This window comes from Capra hircus, chromosome 2, assembly GCF_001704415.2.
Source record: "Capra hircus breed San Clemente chromosome 2, ASM170441v1, whole genome shotgun sequence".
Classification (NCBI taxonomy): Eukaryota; Metazoa; Chordata; class Mammalia; order Artiodactyla; family Bovidae; genus Capra; species Capra hircus.
The window spans coordinates 49,888,741-49,913,497 of NC_030809.1; the positions used below are offsets into that span (position 1 = coordinate 49,888,741).

Here is a 24,757-nt window from a genome sequence, read left to right on the forward strand (position 1 = left end):
GAAGCCAGGGGCAGAGGAAGGAACACTTCCAAACTTATTCTATGAGGCCTCAATCACCCTGATACCAAAACCAGGCAAAGACAACACAAAAAAAGAAAATTACAGGCCAAAATCACTGGTGAACACAGATGCAAAAATCCTCAACAAAATTCTAGTAAACAGAATTCAACAACACACTAAAAAGCTCTTACACGATGATCAAGTCAGGCTTATTCCAGGGATGCAAGGATTCTTCAACATACACAAATCAATCAATGTGATACACCATATTAACAAATTGAAAGATAAAAATCATATGGTTATCTCAATAGATCCCTCTGACAAAATTCAGCACCCACTTATGATAAAAATACTTCAAAAAATGGGCATAGAAGGAACCTACCTCAAAACAGTAAAGGCCATATATGATAAGCCCATAGCAAATATTATTTTCAATGATGAAAAACTAAAAGCATTCCCTAGGAACAAGACAAGGGTGACCACTCTCAATTCAACATAGCTTTGGAAGTTCTAGCTATGGCAATTAGAGAAGAAAAAGAAATAAAAGGAAACAAGATGGGAAAAGAAGAAGTAAAATTCACTGTTTGCAGATGATAAGATACTATACATAGAAAACCCAAAAGAAACTATCAGAAAATTATTAGAGCTAATCGGAATTCAGCAAAGTCACAGGATACAAGGTCAATACGCAGAAATCACTTGCACTCCTATATACTAACAATGAAAAATCAGAAAGAGAAATTAAGGAATCAATCCCATTCACCTTTGCAACAAAAAGAATAAAATATCTAGAAATAAAGAGAATCTCCTTTTATCTCTAAGGAGACAAAAGAACCCATATGGAAAATTATAAGACACTGATGAAAGAAATCAAAGACAACATAAACAGATGGAGAGATAGTCCATGCTCCTGGGCAGGAAGTACTGTGAAAATGACTATACCACCAAGTGCAATCTACAGATTAAATGCAATCCCTATCAAATTACCAATGGTACTTTTCATAGAACATGAACAAAAAATTTCACAGTTCATATGGAAACACAAAAGATCCCGAATAGCCAAAGCAGTCTTGATAAAGAAGAATGGAGCTGAAGGAATCAACCTTCCTGACTTCAGATTATACTACAAAGTTACAGTCATCAAGATAGTATGATACTGGCACAAAAACAGAAATATAGACCAATGGAACAAGACAGAAAGCCCAGAGAGAAACCCACACACCAATGGGTACCTTATTTTTGACAAAGGAGGCAAAAATATATAATGCGGCAAAGATAGCCTCTTTAATAAGTGATGCTGGGAAAACTGGACAGCTACATGCAAAAGAATGAAATTAGAACACTTCCTAATGCCATACACAAAGATAAAATGGATTAAAGACCTAAACGTTAAGATCAGAAACTATAAAACTCTTAGAGGAAAATATAGGCAGAACACTCGATGACATAAATCAAAGCTTCTATGACCCACCTCTTACAGTAATGGAAATAAAAAGAAAAATAAATAAGCGGGATCCAATTAAACTTAAAAACTTTTGCACAACAAAGAAAACTACAAACAAGGTGAAAAGACAACCCTCAGAATAGGAGAAAATAATAGCAAAGGAAACAACTGACAAAGAATTGATTTCCAAAATATACAAGTAGTTCATACAACTCAGTATCAGGAAAACAAACAACCCAATCAAAAAGTGGGAAAAAGATCTAAACAAACATTCCTCCAAGGAAGACATACAGACGGCTAACAAACACATGAAAAGATGCTCAACATTGCTCATTATTAGAGAAATGTAAATCAAAACTACAATGAGGTACCACCTCACACCAGTCAGAATGGCCATGAAAAAGTCTACAAACAATAAAAGTTGGACGGGTATGGCAGTCACTATGGAAGAAGGTATGGAGATTCCTTAAAAAACTAGGAATAAAACCACCATATGTGGAGAAGGAAATGGCAACCCACTCCTGTAATCTTGCCTGGAAAACCCCATGGACAGAGGAGCCTGGCAGGCTACAGTCTGTGGGGTCGCAAGAGTCAGACATGACTATAGACATGACTTAGTGACTAAACCATCCACCACTACAAAGTGAATATATGCCTAAAGATAATGTGTGAAAAGGATATTTGCCATATACTAGCTAGTTTTTTGGTGGGAGGATGGGAATCAAGGAAGACTTGGAGTTATGTTTTCATCAACTTCCATTTTATACTTATTTATAATGGGTCATTATTTTTACTAATACTGTAAAACTATGAAAATGAATAAAATACTAAAAGTTTCATATAGGAAAAAAAAAAAAACAAAAACCATATGAACCAGTAATCCCACTCCTAGGCATATACCTTAAGGAAACCAAAACTAAAAAAGACACGTGTACCCCAATGTTCACTGCAGCACTATTTACAATAGCTAGAACATGGAACCAACCTATACGTCCATCGACAGATGAATGGATAAAGAAGCTGTGGTACATATATACAATGGAATACTACTCAGCCATAAAAAAGGAGTGCATTTGAGTCAGTTCTACTGAGGTGGATGAACCTAGAGCCTGTTGTACCGAGTGAAGTAAGTCAGAAAGAGAAATAAATTATAGAAATAAACATCATATACTGACTCATATATATGGAATCTAAAAAGATGGTACTGACAAATTTATTTTCAGGGCAGCAATGGAGAAACAGACAGAAAACAAACCTAAGGACACAGGGGGAGGGGAGAAGGGAGAGGGTGAGATGTATGGAGACAGTAACATGGAAATTTGTAACACCATATGTAAAGTCGATAGCTAATGGCAATTTGCTGTATGATTCAGGGAACTCAAACGGGTTCTGTGACAATCTAGAAGGGTGGGAAGGAGAGGGAGATGGAAGAGAGGTTCGGGAGGCAGTGGACAAGGGTGTACCTATGGCTGATTCTTGAAGTATGACAGAAAACGACAAAGTTTGGTAAAGCAAATATCCTTCAATTTTAAAAAAATAAATAAAATAAAAGATAAAGAAGCTGGGGGAAAAGACATGACCTTAGAATAAGAATTCAAATGAGTGCGGCTTTCTCACCAGAAACCACAGATGACAGGAAGAAACGGCACAATACTTTTAAAGTGCTGAAAGAAAAGCACAGTCAACTCAGAATTCTATATCTAGCAAAAATACCCTTCAAGAATAAAGATACAGATACTCTCAGAGGAAAGAAAACTAAGGAGAATTCCTAGCCAGCAGATGGCTCTAAAAGAATTACTACAGGAAGTTCTTCAGATAGAAGGAAAAAAATAATACCTGAAAGAAACTTAGAATATCAAGAGCAACAGCAATTACAAATATCTGGGTATAAATATATATTAGACTATTTTCCTCTAATCTTTAAACTATATTTGGCAGATGAAAGCAAAGTATGCAACATTCTCCAATAGGGTTTTCAAGGTATATATTAATAGATGTAATGTAGACAGCTATAGTATAAAGGAGGAGGGTAAAGAAGCCTAAATAATTATAGTTCATGCATTTCAATCAAAGCAGTAAAATACTGACTCTAAATAGACTGTGAAAAGGTAAGCATGTACTTTGTAATTTCTAGAACAATCATCAAAAAATTATATGAAATATAGCCAAAATTAGAATAAAATAGAATATGCTCAAATAACCCTTAAAAAGGCAGAAGAGGGGAAACAAAAAAAGAGGAAACAAACAAAGGAAAAGTAACAAAATGATAATTTTAAATCTAAACATATCTATCAATAACTACATTAACACCGTTGTTGTTTTAGTTGCTCAGTTTTGTCTGATTCTTTGTAACCCCTTGCACTGTAGCCTACCAGGCTCCTCCATCCATAGGATGTCCAAAGCAAGAAAACTGGAGTGGGTTGCCATTTCTTTTTCCAGAGAATCTTCCCAACCCAGGGTTTGATTGTAATCCATGTCTCTTACATTGGCAGGTGGATTCTGAGCCACCAGGGAAGCCTATATTGAGATTAAAAGGCCTAAATACGCTAATTAAAAGACAAGGATTGTCAGAAAGAACAGAGAAATATAACCCAACTATACTGTTTACAAGAAACTTACTTCAAATATAATGATATAGGTAGGTTAGAAGTAAAAGGATGGAAAAAAATACACCATACAAACAAATCAAAAGAAAGCTGCAAGGAATGTAAGGTAGTTCAACACTAAAAAAAAAAATAACAATATACTACATTAATATTAAAAGGGAAAAAACACACAGTCATTTCAATTAATGCAGACAAGGCATCTGACAAAATCCAACATTCTTCATAATAAAAATACAGAAAATAAGGTATAGGAGAGAAATTCCTCAATTCGATGAAGGGCTATTATAAAAACCAGCAGGCAACATCATACTCAACGGTGAAAAACTGATAGGTTTCCCTTGCTCTAAAATTAAATATGAGGGAATTCCTAGGTAGTCCAATGGTTAGGACACTACACTTCCACTGCCAAGGGCCGGAGTTCAACCCCTGGTCAGGGAATTACGATCCCACAAGGGCAAAAACAAAAAAAAAAATCCAGAAATGAGACAAGAATGCCTGCTTTCACCATTGCTATTCAACACTGTACTTAAATTCTAGCCAGAACAATTAAACAGAAAATAAATAAATAAGTAAAAGGCAGAGATGACATGATCCTACATACAGAAACCCCAAAGAATCCACAGGAAAGCTCATGAAGCTAATAAAAGAATTCAACAAAGTAGCAGAATACAAGATCAATAAAAAAAATAAGTTGTGTTTCAGACTTCCCTGGTGGTATAGTGGATAGGAATCCACCTGTCAATGCAGGGGACATGGATTCCATCCCCAGTCCAGGAAGATTCCACGTGCCTTGGAACAACTAAGCCCATGCACCACAGTTACCGAGCATGCATTATTAACTCAGAGAAAGCCTGCATGTAGCAACAAAGACCCAGAGCAACCAACAACAACTATATATATATATATATATATATATATATATATATGTATCAGTTGCGTATACCTTCAATGAACAATTCAAAAAGAAAATTAAGAAAGCAACTCTGGAGCTTCCCAGATGGCTCAGTGGTAAAGAATCTGCCGGCCAATGCAGGAGACACAGGTTCAATCCCTGATCTGGGAAGATGCCACATACTGTGGAATAACTGAACCACAACTCCTCAGCCCTCATGCGGCAACTACTGAAGCCCACGCACCTTAAAAGCCTGTGCTACACAGCAAGAGAAGCCACAGCAATGAGAAGCCCATGCACGGCAACTACAGAGTCACCCCCACTCTCTGCAGCCAGAGAAAAAGCCCACCCAGCACAGGAAAAATAAATAAAAGAAAGAAAAAAAAAGAAAGCAACTCCTATATATATCCACACCTATATATAACTGAATCACTTTGCTGTATACTTGAACACTATAAATCAACTATTTACTTCAATAAAAAATACGAAGAAAAAAAGAAAGCAACTCCATCTACAACAGTACTTGAAAAATATGAAAAAATTAATTTAAAACAGAAGATTAAATACTTGCATACTGAAAATTACAAAACACTGTTAAAAGTAATTAAAGAAGACCTAAATGAAAGCTATCTTACATCAATCAGTTCAGTTCAGTTCAGTTGCTCAGTTGTGTCCGGTTCTTTGCGACCCCATGAATCGCAGCAAGCCAGGCCTCCCTGTCCATCACCAACTCCCAGAGTTCACTCAGACTCACGTCCATCGAGTCAGTGATGCCACCCAGCCATCTCATCCTCAGTTGTCCCCTTCTCCTCCTGCCCCCAATCCCTCCCAGCATCAGAGTCTTTTCCAATGAGTCAACTCTTCACGTGAGGTGGCCAAAGTACTGGAGCTTCAGCTTTAGCATCATTCCCTCCAAAGAAATCCCAGGGCTGAACTCCTTCAGAATGGACTGGTTGGATCTCCTCGCAGTCCAAGGGACTCTCAAGAGTCTTCTCCAACATCACAGTTCAAAAACATCAATTCTTCGGCACTCAGCCTTCTTCACAGTACAAATCTCACATCCATCCATACATGACCACTGGAAAAACCATAGCCTTGACTAGACAGACCTTTGTTGGCAAAGTAATGTCTCTGCTTTTCAATATGCTATCTAGGTTGCTCATAACTTTTCTTCTAAGGAGTAAGCGTCTTTTAATTTCATGGCTGCAGTCAGCACGTGCAGTGATTTTGGAGCCCAAAAATATAAAGTCTGATGCTTTTTCCACTGTTTCCCCATCTATTTCCCATGAAGTGATGGGACCAGATGCCATGATCTTCGTTTTCTGAATGTTGAGCTTTAAGCCAACTTTTTCACTCTCCTCTTTCACTTTCATCAAGAGGCTTTTGAGTTCCTCTTCACTTTCTGCCATAAGGGTGGTGTCATCCACATATCTGAGGTTATTGATATTTCTCCTGGTAATTTTGATTCCACCTTGTGCTTCTTCCAGTCCAGCGTTTCTCATGATGTACTCTGCATAGAACTTAAATACGCAGGGTGACAATATACAGCCTTGACGTACTCCTTTTCCTATTTGGAACCAGTCTGTTGTTCCATGTCCAGTTCTAACTGTTGCTTCCTGACCTGCATACAAATTTCTCAAGAGGCAGGTCAGGTGGTCTGGTATTCCCATCTCTTCCAGAATTTTCCACAGTTTATTGCAATCCACACAGTCAAAGGCTTTGGCATAGTCAATAAAGCAGAAATAGATGTTTTTCTGGAACTCTCTTGCTTTTTCGATGATCCAGCAGATGTTGGCAATTTGGTCTCTGGTTCATAGGCAGACTTAATATTGTTATCAATATTACCTAAAGCAATCTACAGATTCTGTGCAATCTCTGCCAGAATTCCAAGTCTTTCTGCAAGAACGGAAAAGCTGATTCTCAAATTTATATGTAATTCCAAGGGGCACCAAATAGTCAAAGAATCTTGAAAACATAAATTGAAGGACACACACTTCCCAATTTCAAGACTTACTACAAAGCTATAGTAATCAAAACAGCCTAGAGATCCAGCGGCTAAGACTCTGCCCTCCAAATGCAAGGAAACCAAGTTCCATCCCTGACCAGAGAAATAGATCCCATATGCTGCAACTAAGAGTTCTCATGCCCTGCTGCTGCTGCTGCTGCTGCTGCTAAGTCACTTCAGTCGTGTCTGACTCTGTGCGACCGCAGAGACGGCAGCCCACCAGGCTCCCCCGTCCCTGGGATTCTCCATGCAAGAACACTGGAGTGGGTTGCCATTTCCTTCTCCAATGGGTGAAAGTGAAGTCGCTCATGCAAATAAGATCCTGTGAGCCGCAACTAAGACCTGGTGCAGCCTAAGTAATTAGTTAAAGTAGGTGTTGATATTAGGAAAAAAAAAAGTCTAGTACTGACATAAGCAGACTTATAGACCAACGGAACTGAACAGAGGAACTAGAAATAAACCCTCACATAAAGTTAAATTATTTTTGACAAGAGTGTCAAAAACCATTCAATGTGGAAAGGATAGTCATTTTTAAGTATACAGTTCTGTGGCTTTCTTGTATTCACAATGTTGTGCAACCAAAGAAAAGCCCTGTACCTAATGGCTTAATTGGTGAATTTTACTAAATATTAAAAGAACTAACATCAATCCTTCTCAAAGTCTTTCAAAAAAATTGAAGACAAAAGCATACTTCCTAACTCCATTACAGCAGCATTCCTGGTACCAAAGCCAAATTAAGATACTCTAAGAAAACCAGAAATCAATATCCCTTGTGAACACTGATACAAAAATCCTAGCAAATTCAGCAGCAAATTAAAATGATTATACATGATAATTAAATGAGATTTATTCCTTGAACCGAAGGATGGTTCAACATACAAAAACTGATCAATACAATACACCATGTTAACCGAATGGAGGGGGGGAAAAAACAACACAATGATCTCAACTGGTGCAGAAAAAGCATTTGATAAAATTCAACATCTTTTTATGATAAAAACACTAACCAACTTAAAATAAGAGGAAACTAACTCAACATAATGATGGCCAAATATGAAAAACACACAGCAAACATCATACTTAATGTGGACGTGACTGAAAGATTTCCATTAAGATCAGAAATAATATAAGGATGCCTGCTGTTGCCACTTCTATTCAAAATAGTATTTGAAATTACAGCCAGAGTAATTAGGCAAGAAAAAGAAATAAAAGGCATCTAGATTAGAAAAGAACAAGCTATTTGCAAATGAAATAATCTCGTTTGTAGAAACCCAAAAGATTTCACAAAAAAATTATTAGGACTAATAAACAAATTCAGCATAGCATCAGAACAAAACTCTACTTTTAAAGGGAAAAATACCTGCACATTTTTCCTCTTAATTTTTGCCAATTTCCACACACAGAACTCCAGATTTTATTTCTAAATCCTCCACAAGGCTTCTTTACTAACCTATTAAATATCTGTTCATTGAACAACACATTCTTTTTTTAAAAAACAATACATTCTTAAAAGGCAATGAGCAAAGCCATTCAATCATCAGTATTCTTCTATTTCCTGTGCTAAGTATCTAAATACTATACTGAATCCATTCTAAAGGTTTTTAATGTTTCTGTTTAGATTATTAAATGTTTGGGGGCAGGGGCTTCAACAGCACGGCTCTCAAAATCTTAGTTCCTTGACTAGGGATCAAACCCATGCCCTCTGCAGTGGAAGCACAGAGTTCTAACCACCAGATCACCCAGGAAATCCCTGTCAAATTTTTACTACTCAAAGAATTCAACTGTATTTTTATTTTGTTTTCCAATATTTTTAAACAAGACAATAAATCCAAGTAGCTATCTACTTTAACTACCTAGCTATCAAAATCAAACAGCTTTGACTAATATACTAGCACAGCCAATTTCAATCATCCTTTTATTAACCCTTTAAGAATTAGCTATGATTTTTAAGAATTAGCTATGGAAACTTTTTTCTCCCAGTTTCCAGATTTTATTCATTTGGGAATAAAAAAAAATTTTTTTTTTAAACCTAACATAGTATACAATATGGTTCTCAGTAAAAATGCTTAAAAATCTCCTGAAGGGTTTTTCAAACCAAACATGCTATTACCTCCTAATCAGAGTCTTAGTGAGCTATTACCTCCTAATCAGAGTCTTAGTGAGCTATTTGGGAGAAGGCAATGGCACCCCACTCCAGTACTCTTGCCTGGAAAATCTCATGGACAGAGGAGCCTGGTAGGCTGCAGTCCATGAGGTCACTAAGAGTCGGGCACAACTGAGCGACTTCACTTTCACACATTGGAGAAGGAAATGGCAACCCACTCCAGTATTCTTGCCTGGAGAATCCCAGGGACAGAGGAGCCCAGTGGGCTGCCGTCTATAGGGTCGCAGAGACACAACTGAAGCGACTTAGCAGCAGCAGCAGCAGCAGCAGCAGTGAGCTATTTGGTAGTGGAAACAAACTTTCAAATATATTGGAGGGAGACAAAAGAAGTAGTAGTAACTATGGGAATTCCCTGGCAGTCCCCTGGCGAGTGGTTAGGGTGTGGTGGTCTTACTACCAGAGCCCAAGGTTCAGTCCCTGGTCAGGGAACTAAGATCCCGCAAGCCAAGCATGTTCTCTAATGTTCAATCACCAAATGAATAATGAGTATGCTACTTCTTTATACTTACATTATTCCACTTAAGCATTCAATTATTTGTGAATTAAATTCATTCTAAAGTCAAATTTTATACCCTAATTTGGTATATATTGGCTTCCCTGATGGCTCAGAGGTTAATGCATCTGCCTGCAATGCGGGAGACCTGGGTTTGATCCCTGGGTTGGGAAGATCTCCTGGAGAAGGAAATGGCAACCCACTCCAGAATTCTTGCCTGGAGAATATATTAATAGATAATAAAATGTATTTAAGTTTTATGATAGTTTAATATGCCATCTTAAAACAAAATGAGGTTTGATGAAAGTTTTAAGCAGGCACCCCAATAATTCCAGGGATTCTGGTTTGTGCTAAAAGATATAGGAATACTTAACTATGCCAAGGGTTATTGGAGTTGTAAAAGAAACTATTATTATTACCTGCTGAACAGCAAGTGTACTGTCCATTTCATCGAAGGATTCATCAGGCCAATTATAGAAATCCTATAAGAAAAAATGCCATGGTTAAAGCATATACAAAGTTACAAAGAAGATGCAATACTATTATGATTGACTTCAATTCTTAACAAAGATCCAAAGTTATATCAGGGGAGAAGAAAAGTTCTCATATTTTAAACAATGTGATTATTAGTAAGTAAGTTAAAGAAATTTTATTCAATGTTTTAAATGAACACCAAGATTTTATTTAACTGAACTCTAAGTTACAGTTTTCTCAACCATAGATCCCTCAAATATGGCTCTCATAAACCTTTCATGTGTTATTAATTGATAAGTCCAGCACAATTTTGTTTGTGGTGGTTAAATATTTTTCCAAAAGTTCTAATGAAAAAAAATATCCAGGCAGTAAAAAACATCAATTTTTACCCAAAGAGAATAGCTAGAATAAGCAGCAGTTACTACTCCATTAAGTATTATTTAAGACAGATATTATAATAAATTACAATTCTAATTGCAAATGATGTTTTAAATTTCTACATCAAAATGTGAGCACCATCAAAAACAAATCATTTAAAAAGAACCTACTTTTCAAAATTTTATTTATTTATTTTTTGGTTGTGCTGGGTCTTCGTCGCTGCACTCGGGCTTTTTCTAGTTGCAGAGCGCGGGGGCTCCTCTCTAGCTACACTGTGCAGGCTTCTCACTACTGTGGCTTCTCTTGTTGCAGTGCATGGGCTCTAGGGAGCACAGGTTTCAGTAGTTGCCACAGGTGGGCTCAGGAATTGCAGATCCTGGGCCTCTAGCACACAGGTTCCATAGTCGTGGCACGTGGGTTTAGTTGCTCTTAAGCATGGGAGATCTTCCATTATTAGCAAGTGGACTCTTCACCACTGAGCCACCAGGGAAGCCCGGCAGCCAGAGTCTTAATCACTGGACTACCAGGAAAGTTCGAACAATCTTCTTTTAAGGGGAATATTTTTATGGATCACCTTATACTGGTTCTGAACTGCTCTATAGATAGCCCAGTTCACAGACATTCACCAAAGTGTTCAGACTCTTTCCATCTGACAGCTTTTTCAGCAGTTTACCTATATATCTTCTGTAGGCACTTAATGCCTGACACATTGTAGATACTCAATAAATGTCTGGGAAAAGGTAGTAGTAAACCAAAAATCTATAACCCTGCATCAGTCAACCTAAGTCTCTAAAAATTGGAGCAAACTGAAGAATACAGTGTTTGATACTACGTTATTAAAAGTTTAATTGCAAAAGATATTTATAAAAATAATGCATGTAACAGTAAAAAGTTTAAAGAAAAAAAAGGAATGATAATCACCATTACTGACTAGGAGTGGGTAGAAGACAGAAGAATGTGATACAGAAGGATTTAACTATATTAGTAATGTCCTAGTTCTGAGAGTACGTGATGGGTATGGTATACCATTTAAGTATTTCTTAAGCATTTCATATCTTTTCTTTTTCAATAGTTGCCTATTCTGAATGAAAATGAACTAAATTTATTTTAAAAGTCAAGAAATAAAAACAACTTTCTGGAAATTGTTTTAGGATGTCTCTTCCTAGATATTATCTACATATTATTAGAAAGTACTTTTAAAATTCTTCCTGATTTGTAGTGAAAAATGTCTTATTAATATGCTTTGCAAATTTTTTCATTTTTAAAAAAATATAGTTTGTATTCTGTTTTTCAAAATATTAAAAAACACATATAGTAATACATAGAAAAGATGTAAAAAGTTAATTGAGAATTAAATGTTTGCCTCATACTTAAAAGAGGAGCCAAAAATCCAGCTTAATGAGCATTCTCATCTAATTCAGTAAAACATTTATTGAAAAACAACTATGTGCCTATAATCCAACCTAACAAATTTTTAAAAAAGTAGAAAGATACTCTATCTACTCTAATTCTAAATATATCATTTTAGAGTAGACCCATTTCACAAAGGAAATCAGTGTGATATACAAAGTACAGGCAGAATGCTGCTTAAGTAGTCCTTTTTTAAAAAATCCTAACATTTTCTATTACATTTTATTTAACAACTTTGATCTATGACTATGTGGAAAAAAGCAAAGGAGCTTTCTATATGTGACTTACTCATAACATAGCAAATAGATGTGTTAAAACACTGAGTTAAAATCTATGATTCTCTATCCTTTTAAAATTAATAACTTTTGAATCAGTAAAAATGGATGATTCTTATGTGAGCACCCAAAATTCACTTCTAAATACAAAAATATAAAAGTTGATCATTTACAAGAATCAGAAATAATGTTTCCACAGAATGAGAATTAAAAGCATCTTAGAAAAGATCATTTATAAATAAAGAAATTTTTGAAACAGTAAAAAGCACAAATAGTATACAAATTCCAAGTAGGATGACCATAAAACTGCCAATAAAACACACAATAAAACATGACTCTATAAAAACAAAAGGGTTTCAAACTGAACTCTCTAAAATTCAGTACTAGAAGCAATTTGTGAAAAAGAAAAGGTCACTAGTGTCTAATTAGCAGTCTAATTTCTGGGCTTCAGTTTCCTTATCTGTAACATAGATCTGGGAAGATGTCTGGATCTAAAAGTTCCCTTTGAAAGGACACCCTTTCCCAAATTCTGTGCAAGGCATTAAAAATCCATTCTCTGGCATAAGGTAGTAGCTCCACGGTTGCATCTGGTCCCTTACCCTGAGCGCCACCCCACACATACACTTACCTCTTTTTCTTTAAAATCACATTATAACACCTCTTCTGATTTTGGAGCATGTACCCAATTGCAAACCATTTCACCTGGCAGGCTAATCAGATGAGGTCTAACTACCCTATTCGATTTTTTTTAGGAATGTGAAGAGCACTCCGTCTTTTGCAAATCCCAAGAATCAATACTGACACAAGGACCAACTCACTCCAAGTACCGCCCTACTAAAAGTTGATAAAATTATAATCAATTCCTTCCTTATGCTTCACACATAACAAAAAAATTCACAAGGAATGATATCTAACAAGTCCCAGCCTGATGATGAAAACTTGCTGGACCAGAGAACAGCTAGGGCGAGAAGTGGCCAAAAGCAAACAGCAGGAGGAGGATATCGACTCCCGGATCCGGCTAGACAAGCTGCATGTCAGAAGTCGGGCAGGTCACAAGCCAGATAGGAACTGGAAGGCAGGACGAGGTAGGCTGTTTACACCCCTCCCACCCTAGAAGCCCTCATAGAACCTCAGGGTCTCCACCTGGCCGGCGGCACCCCTCAGACACTGGTCACTGGAGATCAGGCAAAAGGCGAGAACAAGCAGTGGCTGCTAACAAGCTTTCCAGCCCTGGTCTCGGCCGCCCCTATGCGCCCCTCACACCCACCCTCCAGTCGGAGCTACGCAGGCCTCCCGGGCCGCCCCCGCCGCCGCCTCCGCCAAACCGAAGGACTGAGGCTCCGGAAGAGCAGGCCGGGCACCAGTGCCCCCGCCAGTCCGTCGGTCGCCCCGGACCATCCTCCTCTCAGAGGTATCCAGCTTCAAAGTGGGACTCTGCTCGGCACCAAGAGCCCCCTCCCCCTCCACCAAAGGTGCAGGTATAGTACCTGAGCCTTGGTACCCGGCCTGTTCCGCCTCAGCACAGCCGTCCCCTCCGCCATGACCATAGTGCCAGAGTCTGGGCGGCTGGAGTCGGTACCCGGATGTAGGGGGACGGCTGCCTGCGCGGGGGGCGGGGCGGAGCGGCGTTCCTGGCTCGGGCGCGGGGGAGGGGCGACTGCTGACGGCACAGCCGTAGCCCGCGCGGGGCAGGGTGGGAGGAACTGGAGGAGTCCCTGAAAAGGCCAGCTGGCGGAGGGAGGGGGACAAGAAAAGGAACAGCCGACGACTCACGGACGACGAAGTGGAGGGAGGGAGAGACCCGGCTGCCAAGGACGCGAGTGAGTAGCAAAGAGAATTCCGCCGGCCAGCGCAGAGAGCCACCATGCCCAAGTGGGAATGTGCAAATTCGGCGTAGCGCGTTGTGCATCTCATTGGGCTTACGTTAGTTAACTGGAAGACCGGAGCTTGCGCAATGGCGACCGTTTCAGTTGTCGGTTGTGCAAACAAATACCTAGAGAAGCGTAAGTCTGTCCCGAAATCTGCCTAGATGTGCACAGTGAAAAAGTGGTCAGCAGTCTTGGAAAGTTACACAGACCCTGCATGAAATGGACCAATTTCAAATCAGACTCAGGCTTAGAATGTAAAACGGTATTTCCGCCATCCGCTAAGTTTGTGTCGATTAGAGACCCAAATGCCAATTATCTGACGGTAAAGGGGACATCGGGTATTGTGTGTTAAGCAGACAAGATTAGCTTGTATTTTTTTGCAAGTCAGAAGCAGGAGGAGAAAATGAATGCCCCTTCGTTGACGGTGGGTCTTGTACATCCCAGTATTTCAGTTTTTCTTTGTTGCAAGTTTTAAGTTTTCTCTTAAGTCATGGAATCACAGATGTATTGACAAACTTTTTTTTGGTTCCTGCTTGGAAATCTTAAAATGTTTGATCTGGGATGAGAGAGGCCTTAGGTTATCAGATGGGAAGACAGTTAAATTAGTAAACAATGCATATAGTAGGGTAATTTTCAAGAGAGAAAAGCATCAGATATCCCATCCCATCAAGTACACCCAAAGGTGTATTAAGAATGCTGAGGCATGTAACATAGTCTCCAAAGATGAAAGCCAGGAGTGGATGAGAGGGTGGTTAAAATTAGTGCAAAGCTGAATAACTGTCATGGCTTGGAATTTCGTTCAGAAGCATTTAATATGGGAAGCCTGTTTGCCTTTAAAGATTTTTTCTTTCTAGAAGATGTAGAGACTGGTAACTTTTCAAGAGAAAGGACAACTCCATCACTAACTTATAAGTGCAAAAAATTTATTCATCCAACAAGTGTTTATTAAGCCCCACTCTGTGGCACTGAGGTAAAACTATAAAAAGGCCCCATCCTTAAGGATAAGTTGATTAGAGTCTAGCCATGGAGACAGCCGTGCAAATCACCAGTTCTCTTAATAAATACACTGAGAATCTAAGACAGGCAGCCCCTAAATGTTGCCACCCTAAGAGAGATATGGGTGGATCTGTAGAGAGCAGATTCTTAGGTCTGTGGACAATCTCACCTCCCTTACTCCAAGGATTCAGTTATAATTTCCCGGATTGTGTGGTAGTCCCCGAGCTGTAAATATCAGTTACCTATAGTTGAAGGGGCTCATCTTAATGTTCTCTTAAGTCCAGAGTTCAGTTCAGTCGCTCAGTGATGTCTGACTCTGCAACCCCATGAATCACAGCATGCCAGGCCTCCCTGTCCATCACCAGCTCCTAGAGTTTACCCAAACTCATGTCCATCGAGTTGGTGGTGCCATCCAGCCATCTCATCCTCCGTCGTCCCCTTATCCTGCCCCCAATCCCTCCCAGCATCAGGGTCTTTTCCAATGAGTCAACTCTTCACATCAGGTGGCCCAGAGCATTGGAGTTTCAGCTTCAGCATCAGTCCTTCCAATGAACACCCAGGACTGATCTCCTTTAGAATGGACTGGTTAGATCTCCTTGCAGTCCAAGGGACTCTCAAGAGTCTTCTCCAACACCACAATTCAAAAGCATCAATTCTTCGGCCCTCAGCTTTCTTCACCGTCCAACTCACACCCATACATGACCACTGGAAAAACCATAGCCTTGACTAGACAGACCTTTGCTGGCAATGTCTCTGCTTTTGAATATGCTATCTAGGTTGGTCATAACTTTCCTTCCAAGGAGTAAGCGTCTTTTACTTTCATGCCTGGTAGTAATACTTAAATACTGTTTCAACCCATCTGAAAAGAACAAAAGAAAAAGACAGTTAAGTTCATGCCTGGTAGTAATACTTAAATACTGTTTCAACCCATCTGAAAAGAACAAAAGAAAAAGAGAGTTAAGTAGGTGTTAAATTCAGGAACAAAATACATATTCTTCTCTTTGAAAAGTCTAATTATGCTACATTGTGATGTCAATTCTGGCCTTGTTTACAGGAAGAACCTTGGTCTTTATGGTTGATATGTTTCTAGCTCATAACCTTCACATTTTAATGTGACGTTTAATCTGTTAGTCTGCAGATTGGAGGTCTGCAGACCTCTAAACAACGATAATTCTACAACCACAATTAATTTAGGGAGTGGGGGGAAGAAGAAAAGAGCATGATCAGTAATAACAGTAACATGTAAAAATGGGTTACTTGAATATTTTTGTTAAAGAAGTAGTTTTTTTAAAGGCAAGATGAACAAATGAAAATAACCCTGGACTGAGATTCAAGAAGTCTAAATTCTCTTCCTTATTGACTGTAAGACTTTGAACAATTTATGAAATGAAAGGGTTTGTGTGGAGGGGGAGGGAATGAAACCAGTGCACAGCAGTTCTTTCCTTCTGCCTCATAAGAGTATGATCTTTTGGGGGCTTCCCTGGTGGTCCAGTGGTTAAGAATCCACCTTGCAATGCTGGGAACATGGGTTTGATCCATGGTCTCAGAAGATCTCACATGCCATGGAGCAACCAAGCCCGTGGAGCACAAATACTGAGCCTGTGCTCTAGAGCATATGAGCTGAAACTGCTGAAGCTCACACACCCTAGAGCCTGTGCTTTGCAACAGGAGAAGCCACTGCAGTGAAAAGTTCGCAACTAGAAGCTCTCCGCAACTAGAGAAAGCCCGTCTGCAGCAATGAAGACCCAGTGCAGCAAAAATTAATTAATTTTAAAGTCTCTCAAAAGTTTTAGAAGAAAATACTCTGTAAATCCAACGAGTCATAAGTAATTTCAAAACCATCTATCCAATATGAAATCCTCCTTGGGGAGTTTTAAAATCCAACTAAAATAGTGAATGCGCATTGTGTTTGGGCACTGAGCAAGAGCTGAGAACCATGAATAAGATGTATAAGCTCCTTTCTTCAAAAAGTTTAAAAATGAATAGGAAAGGAGGATATGTAAATTACTATACTACAGACAAAATGTCTTTGGTTGATGGTGGCCTATTTGCTATCCACACTACACATGCTCTTTGCAAAGAGACTTTACTCTTGCTCGGTATCCATCTCTCCGAATTTGAGCAGGGAAAGGTAAACCCGTCTTTAACTGAGGGATAAATCCTTATTGGCCTAAGCCAATGTTTAAAGGGTGAGCATATGACTCCGTTTTAGCCTCAGGAGATATGAAAAGATAGCTGATGGAGCACTCTGGGGAAAGGTTTTCTTGCTCTTGAGGAGACAGTAAAAGAGATGGTTCCTTTTTTGTGCCGCTGAACCTTGTCAAGTCTGGGGCTGCATCAACCCTCTTGACTTGAAGGAAGCCAGCCTAAGAGCAAAGCTGGTGCATTGACCGAGATGCATGAAGTACTTGAATGTGCCATTTAAGTTGCATTTATTGAGGGGGTTTCATAGAGGCAGTTTCGTTCCAGGCCAAGCAAAATTGAAGCAGCAGTGAAGTATGGAGATGTATGTTCACAGCTGAACAAAAAGTAGTTGTATATGTAGTTTTGTACATTTTTAACATATTATTTGAAAATTCATTTCTCTTTATAAAAATTGTTATAGACAAAATTTTTTGAATTTATAAAGTTCAAACAAGACAATTTTGACTACAAATGAGTGAGATGCTCAGCTTCCACAGGACTTCATTTTTATCTCTAGAATATTTGACCGATTAGTGGTTGTGGTAGCCAGGTGCCAAGATGTCCTCTAGTGATTGTCATCTCCTCAGTGTGAGAGACAACCAAATGAAGAACACCTTTGGTTTTCTCGCACACTGAATAGGGTGGACCTGTTTAATCAAAATAGGACATTTTGAAAATGATGTTGTGTGACTCCTGATGTTAGGCCATAAAAGACATTGTGGCTTTGGCCTTGCTCTCTCGCCTCCCTTGGGTAAGCTAAGACGCTGTCATGTGTGAGGATCCTCAAGTTGCCCACAAGGGATCCACTGAAGCTCCTGCCAAAAGTAAGTATCAACTTGCCAGCAAGAGTAACCATCTTAGAAGTATAACTTGCAGATCCCAGTCAAACCTTTGGCTGATGGTAGCCTCATAAAATTTGGGATAAGCAGATCCCAAATTTCTGATGTCCAAATACTGTGTGAGATATTGGTGTTTTAAGCCACTAAGTTTGAGATGATTCGTTAAGCAGCAATAGATAACTAATACAGTAGTTCCTGAATCTTCAGGAAGGGAAGATGTGATCAGAAGAGATAAGTCACAACAGACAATTATCATTCCTTTTTTCCATAGGGCACCTAATGTCTTTCATGAAGTTAGGGGCATTTTCTACCTTTATTTTCTAGATGACACCAGTTTCTAAAATTATGCTATTAATTTAGTTGTTTACTTCTGCCTGTTTTATTCACAACAAACTCTGAAAAATTCTTAAAGAGATGGGAATATCAGACCAGCTGACCTGCCTCTTGAGAAATCTGTATCCAGGTCAGGAAGCAACAGTTAGAACTGGACATGGAACAACAGACTATTTCCAAATAGGGAAAGGAGTGTGTCAAGGCTGTATACTGTCACCTTGCTTATTTAATTTCTTTGCAGAGTACATCATGAGAAACGCTGGGCTGGAAGAAGCACAACCTGGAATCAAGATTGCAGGGAGAAATACGAATAACCTCAGATATGCAGATGACACCATGCTTAGGGCAGAAAGCGAAGAAGAACTAAAGAGCCTCTTGATGAAAGGGAAAGAGTGAAAAGTTGGCTTAAAGTTCAACATTCAGAAAACTACCATCATGGCATCTGGTCGCATCACTTCAAGGCAATTAGATGGAGAAACAGTGGAAACAGTGACAGACTTTATTTTGGGGGGCACCAAAATCACTGCAGATGGTGACTGCAGCCATGAAATTAAAAGACGCTTCCTCCTTGGAAGAAAAGCTATGACCAACCTAGGCAGCATATTAAAAAACAGAGACATTACTTTGCCAACAAAGGTCTGTCTAGTCAAAGCTATGGTTTTTCCAGTGGTCATATATGGATGTGAGAGTTGTACTGTAAAGAAACCTGAGCGCCGAAGAATTGATGCTTTTGAACTGTGGTGTTTGGAGAAGACTCTTGAGAGTCCCTTGGACTGCAAGGAGATCCAACCAGTCCATCCTAAAGGAAATCAGTACTGAATATTCATTGGAAGGAATGATGCTGAAGCTGAAACTCCAATACTTTGGCCACTTGATGTGAAGAACTGACTCATTTGAAAAGACCCTGATACTGGGAAAGGTTGGAGGCAGGAGGAGAAGGGGACAACAGAGAATGAGATGGTTGGATGGCATCACCGACTCAATGGACATCAGTTTGAGTAAGCTCCAGGAGCTGAGGATGGACAAGGAAGCCTGGCGTGCTGCAGTCCATGGGGTCACAAAGAGTCGGACATGACTGAGCGACTGAACTGAACTGATTTTATTCATCCCTGTATCTCTAGGGCCTAAGACAGTGCCTGACACTTGTTCAAAAAAATGAATGGGGAGTTCTCTAGTGGTCCAGTGGCTGAGACTGCAGTCTCAATGCCCGGGGCCTGAGTTTGATTCCTGGTTAGGTAACTAGATCCTTCATGACATAACTAAGAGTTTGCACTTGCAACTAAGACCCAGTACAGCAAATAAATTTAAAAATTTAAAGAAAAAAAAACCACCTTTTTAAAATGAATGACTTAAAAATACTATAATAAATTGGTCTTTTGAAATAATAAGTCAGATAAGTAAGTACCCACTGATGTTTTTTCCAAGTCAAATCTCTAGGCAAAATGAGACTGAAAAGTGTTTTGTAAGAGTTTGGCTAAATTTTAATGTCTTAAAGAACTAGGCTTAACTTGTAAGACAAGGGTTTGGATCCATTTCTTATCTCTTAAAACAGGAAAATCTCAAGATTGAAAAAATACAACAACCGAAAACCATAAAAATACCTAAAGAAACTATGGAAGAACCTTCTGTTGGAGACTTTTCAGAGTTTGAAATAACTAGAAGCTAAAATGGAAAATTTTATTTATTTAGCTATACCAAAATTACTTCCTACAAATTCAAAGCATTAAAAAAATCAAAGTCAAATTATAAACTGGAGGAAAAAACTTATCACAAAGGACCAATTTCCCTGAATGATAAGGATATCAAATCATAAAAGGCCAGTTACCCAGTAGGAAACTGAGCAGCAGATATTAACAGGCAATAGGAACAGTTAACAGGAAAGAAAATAAGAGATGGCTCTTAAACACATGAGATCCTCACCCTTATCCATAAAGATAAAATGATTTGTTTGGAAAAATAAAAATTCATAAGTCTATATTATTGAGAGTGGGAGGAAATCAGCAATCTCATACATTGCTGGTAAGATTATTAATTGGTAGAAATTCTCTGAAGGGCAACTTGAAGATGTTTGTGTGTATGTGTGTATATATGATTAAGGTTCACATAACTGTTGACATGGGCTTCCCAGGAGGCTCAATAGTAAAGAATCTGCCTGCCAATGCAGAAGACGCAGGTTCAATAACTGCATCAGGAAGATCCCCTGGAGAAGTAAATGACAACCCACTCCTAGAAAATCCCATGGACAGAGGAGCCTGGCAGGCTGTGTAGTGCATGGGGTTGCAAAAGAGTTACATATAACTTAGCAACTAAGTAACAATGACCCTTTGACGTAGCAGTTTCATGCCCAGCAGTTTATCTTAAAGATATAAAATCTATGCAAAATTTTATTTATTTCAGAAGTGTTTTTAAGAGCCTAAGTTTAGAATTTAAATATCAATCAATAGGAAATGCTTAAATTTTGGTTCATCCATATAATGAAACATCATACAGCTATAAGGAGAATGAAACTTTTATATGTACTTTATAGATTAATTCCAAAGACAAAATTATTAATACAAAAAATAAAAGGCAAGGTGCCAATTGGTGTGTACAGAATATTTTACTTTTGAAAAGTATATATATATTTCATATGCATGAGATACATATATATACACACAAATACATATGTATACATAAAACACCCCTGAAAGAAAGAATATAAACTGTTAACACCAGTGCCTCCAGGAATGGAACCAGGTGGCTACGGCACAGGGATGGGAAGGACTCTTTTCAGTGTACATCCTTTCGAATTTTTACCTACACATACGTTGCATGCGTACATGGTCAGTCACTTCAGTCATGTCTGACTCTTGTGACCCCTGGGCTGTAGCCCTCCAGGCTCCTCTGTCCATGAGATTATCTCAGCAAGAATACTGGAGTGGGCTGCCATTTTCTTCTCCAGGGGATCTCTCCCACCCAGGGATCAAACCCACGTCTCTTGCGTTGGCAGGCAGATTCTTTACCACTGAGACACCTGGGAAGCCCACAAACAGATTATCTAGTTTTAAATGTTAATAAAATTAAAGTTTAAGGAAAAAAAAATCAGGCTTGACTCAAAATGTTAAGGAACATCTAGTGCCCCCCCCCTTTTTTTTACAGTTAATTCTTAAACCCAGAGAGGTGAGATGATTTGTCAGATATCACTTAACTACTATTTTCTGGGCTCCAAAATCACTGCAGATGGTGATTGCAGCAATGAAATTAAAGGACACTTACTCCTTGGAAGGAAAGTTATGACCAACCTAGACAGCATATTAAAAAGCAGAGACATGACTTTGTCAACAAAGGTCCATCTAGTCAAGGCTATGGTTTTTCCAGTGGTCATGTATGGATGGATGTGAGAGTTGGACTATAAAGAAAGCTGAGGGCCAAAGGATTGATGCTTTTGAACTGTGATGTTGGAGAAGACTCTTGAGAGTCCCTTGGACTGCAAGGAGATCCAACCAGTCCATCCTAAAGGAGATTAGTCTTGGGTGTTCATTGGACGAACTAATGTTGAAGCTGAAACTCCAATACTTTGGCCACCTGATGCGAAGAGCTGACTCATTGGAGAAGACCCTGATGCTGGGAAAGATTGAAGGCAGGAGGAGAAGGGGACGACAGAGGATGAGATGGTTGGATGACATCACCGACTCAATGGACATGGGTTTGGGTGGACTCCGGGAATTGGTGATGGACAGGGAGGCCTGGCGTGCTGCGGTTCATGGGGTCGCAGAGTTTGACATGACTGAGCGATTGAACTGACTGGATGACTATGTAAGCTATACAGGATCTAGAGCCTAGGTTTGATTGAGCTCTCTCATACAGATTGCTTAAGGGTTGAAAAAAAGAAAAGACATTTAAATAGACTTCACATAAATAAAAAGTTCTAAAGTCCATTTTGGTGTGGCTGCAGAGAAAACAGCAATTAACTTGCTGGATGAGGCATGTGACCTGGTATCATGCTGGAGAGCAATGTGGCAGCCCTTTGCTAAGTCACTTCAGTCGTGTCCGACTCTGTGTGACCCCATAAACGTCAGTCCACCAGGCTCCCCTGTCCCTGGGATCCTCCAGGCAAGAACACGAGTGGGTTGCCATTTCCTTCTTCAGTGCATGAAAGTGAAGTTGCTCAGTCATGTCCGACTTAGCAACCCCATGGACTGCAGCCTACCAGGCTCCTCCATCCATGGGATTTTCCAGGCAAGAGTATTGGAGTGGGGTGCCATTGCCTTCTCCGCTGGCAGCCCTTACCCAGAAGTTAAAAATGCTCACAGCCAGGTAAGTGCACTGTTGAGAGTACAGGGAGGAACTGTCATATCAGGTATCAAAACACTGTGATAGGATAGAGAGATCAATGGATCAGACTGTGAAATCCAGGAATATGTTTGCTTAAAAATTTAATGTATGATAAAGGTGACATCTCAGATTTGGGGGCAGGGGAGTGGTGGGGGAGAGTGGGTAATCCAATAAAGTAAACTGTTGGTTAAAAAAAAGACATATACTGTACACTAAATGGATCAATGAATTACTTAACATTTCAAAAAAAATGTACTAGAAGAATGAGATTTAACTAGAAACAAAAACTGCACAAAGTAGGAAACAAATGTGACAAATTCACACCCCTAAAACCTTATGATCCATGTTGGTGGTAATCCAGAATGGTGTGCCCACTGTGGCAGTTTGGAGGATCCTCAAAAAGTTAAAAATAGAACTACCATATTTCTATTCAGAAACCCCACTTTGAGTATTTTTCTTAAAGAACTGAAATCAGAATCTCAAAGAGATACTAGCACTCTCATCTGAATTGTAGCACTGTTTACAATAGCCAAGCTGTGGAAGCATCAATGTCCATTTGTTGTATAAATGGAGAAAACGTGGTATTGCATACAATGGAATTATTACTCAGCTTTAAATATTTGACAACACGGAATGAACCTTAACAATAAGCTAAGTCGAATAAGCCAATCAGAAGGACAAAATACTGTATTCCACATACGTGAAGGATCTAAAATAGCTGTAGAAGCAGAGACTAGAACAGTAGTTGCCAGGGACTAGGGGAGGGGAAAATGAGTTTTTAATCAATGGGCATAAAGTTTCATTTATTCAGTATTATAATGTACACTTAAAAATCTGTTAAGATGTATTGCATACTAAGTGTCCTTACTACAGTAAAAAAATGAAAAACCTATTTTATGTCAATTTTAAAAAATAAGAACTTTCTGTAAAGCATAGTTTCTGGAGCAATAGAGGAAAAAAATCATAATCTTGATAATGGTAACAACTTCCACAGCAGAATAGCACCCTGGTAATTTTATTCTCAATTTTTCAAAAAAATTTTTGTGTAGTGAAATGCAGACTTTGAAGTCAGACAAGGTTGAGTTCAGTTCCAACCTATGTCTTAAAATTTCGGTTACCTTGAGCAAGTTCCTCTACCTATCTGCATCCTTCACCTGCGAGGCAAAGAACACCAAACAGTATTGCTATGATTACACGAGTAAGTGGGATTTTATGTTGTTACCAGAACAGTGCCTGGCAAGAGTTCAAAAATGGTAAGGCCATCATTAAAATTTCAGTCGGAATTTTACCTGTTTTACCTTTCTCCTTACTATTTTCCTGTTCAACAAAAAGTAAACACCAACATACCTCTCTAAAACAGATGGGTCCACATCCCCAATACCCAGAGTTTGGGCCCAAATTTCTCATGCCAAAATTCTTTTCCCTATTCATTTTTAATATAATCTCACAATCTATAAAGTGATTCTTTAGCAGTTCTGCTAGACAAGGACAACTTCTCTGGTACAAAAAGAATTCTCCCGTCCTTCTGATTTAGGTTATGGACACAGCCCTGAAATTCTAAGATAGCAAGTAATTCCGAGGATGAATAAGGCTTGTAAACTCATCTTAGATCTCAAAACGTCCTTATTTCCTTGGGTCCTGGGAAAACAATCATGAATGGAAAGTCATAGACCTTGGACTGGATTCCTAATTACAGTTTACCAACCACATGGCCTTGAGTAAGTTTTTTCATTTCCTCCGTGAGTTCTCTCATTGCTAAAACAAATCTGTGCTTACAGGATTACAATGTGCAGTGCACATTAGCTGTGCCTGGCACACAGTAGGAAACTGATGGCCCATTTGGGTTCTGTAAAAATAGGCATTCCTTTTTTTAACCTAAATATGACAAAAAGCCTTATACAGCAAAATGTCACTAACATTTCGTAAATACATAACATAAATACACATACTGTTTTATTGATGGGGATATTATCAAAAGTTGAGATTATTCCTTTATCACTTAAAATTTAATCTAGACTTTGATTCCACAAAACAAATATGGAATACAACTTTTAAAAGACATTATCATAGACTAGCTTATGA

The 24,757-nt window shown here is 38.9% G+C and overlaps 1 protein-coding gene across 2 annotated transcripts in view; it reads right to left on the reverse strand.

Annotated features, from left to right (window-relative positions):
* HSPE1 (heat shock protein family E (Hsp10) member 1) overlaps positions 1–24,757 on the reverse strand; it is a 46,520-nt gene that overhangs the window by 18,054 nt on the left and 3,709 nt on the right. Inside the window, exons 1-2 of one of the 2 annotated variants that reach the window (XM_018061284.1) lie at positions 13,629–13,758; positions 10,024–10,086 (exon numbers count right to left, since the gene is read on the reverse strand). In XM_018061284.1, the coding sequence (XP_017916773.1) occupies positions 10,024–10,086; positions 13,629–13,688 (123 nt within the window). In that variant the 5' untranslated portion in view covers positions 13,689–13,758. Of the gene's footprint in view, positions 1–10,023; positions 10,087–13,628; positions 13,759–24,757 lie in introns of those variants that run through there. The other variant, XM_018061298.1, reaches the window with a different exon arrangement.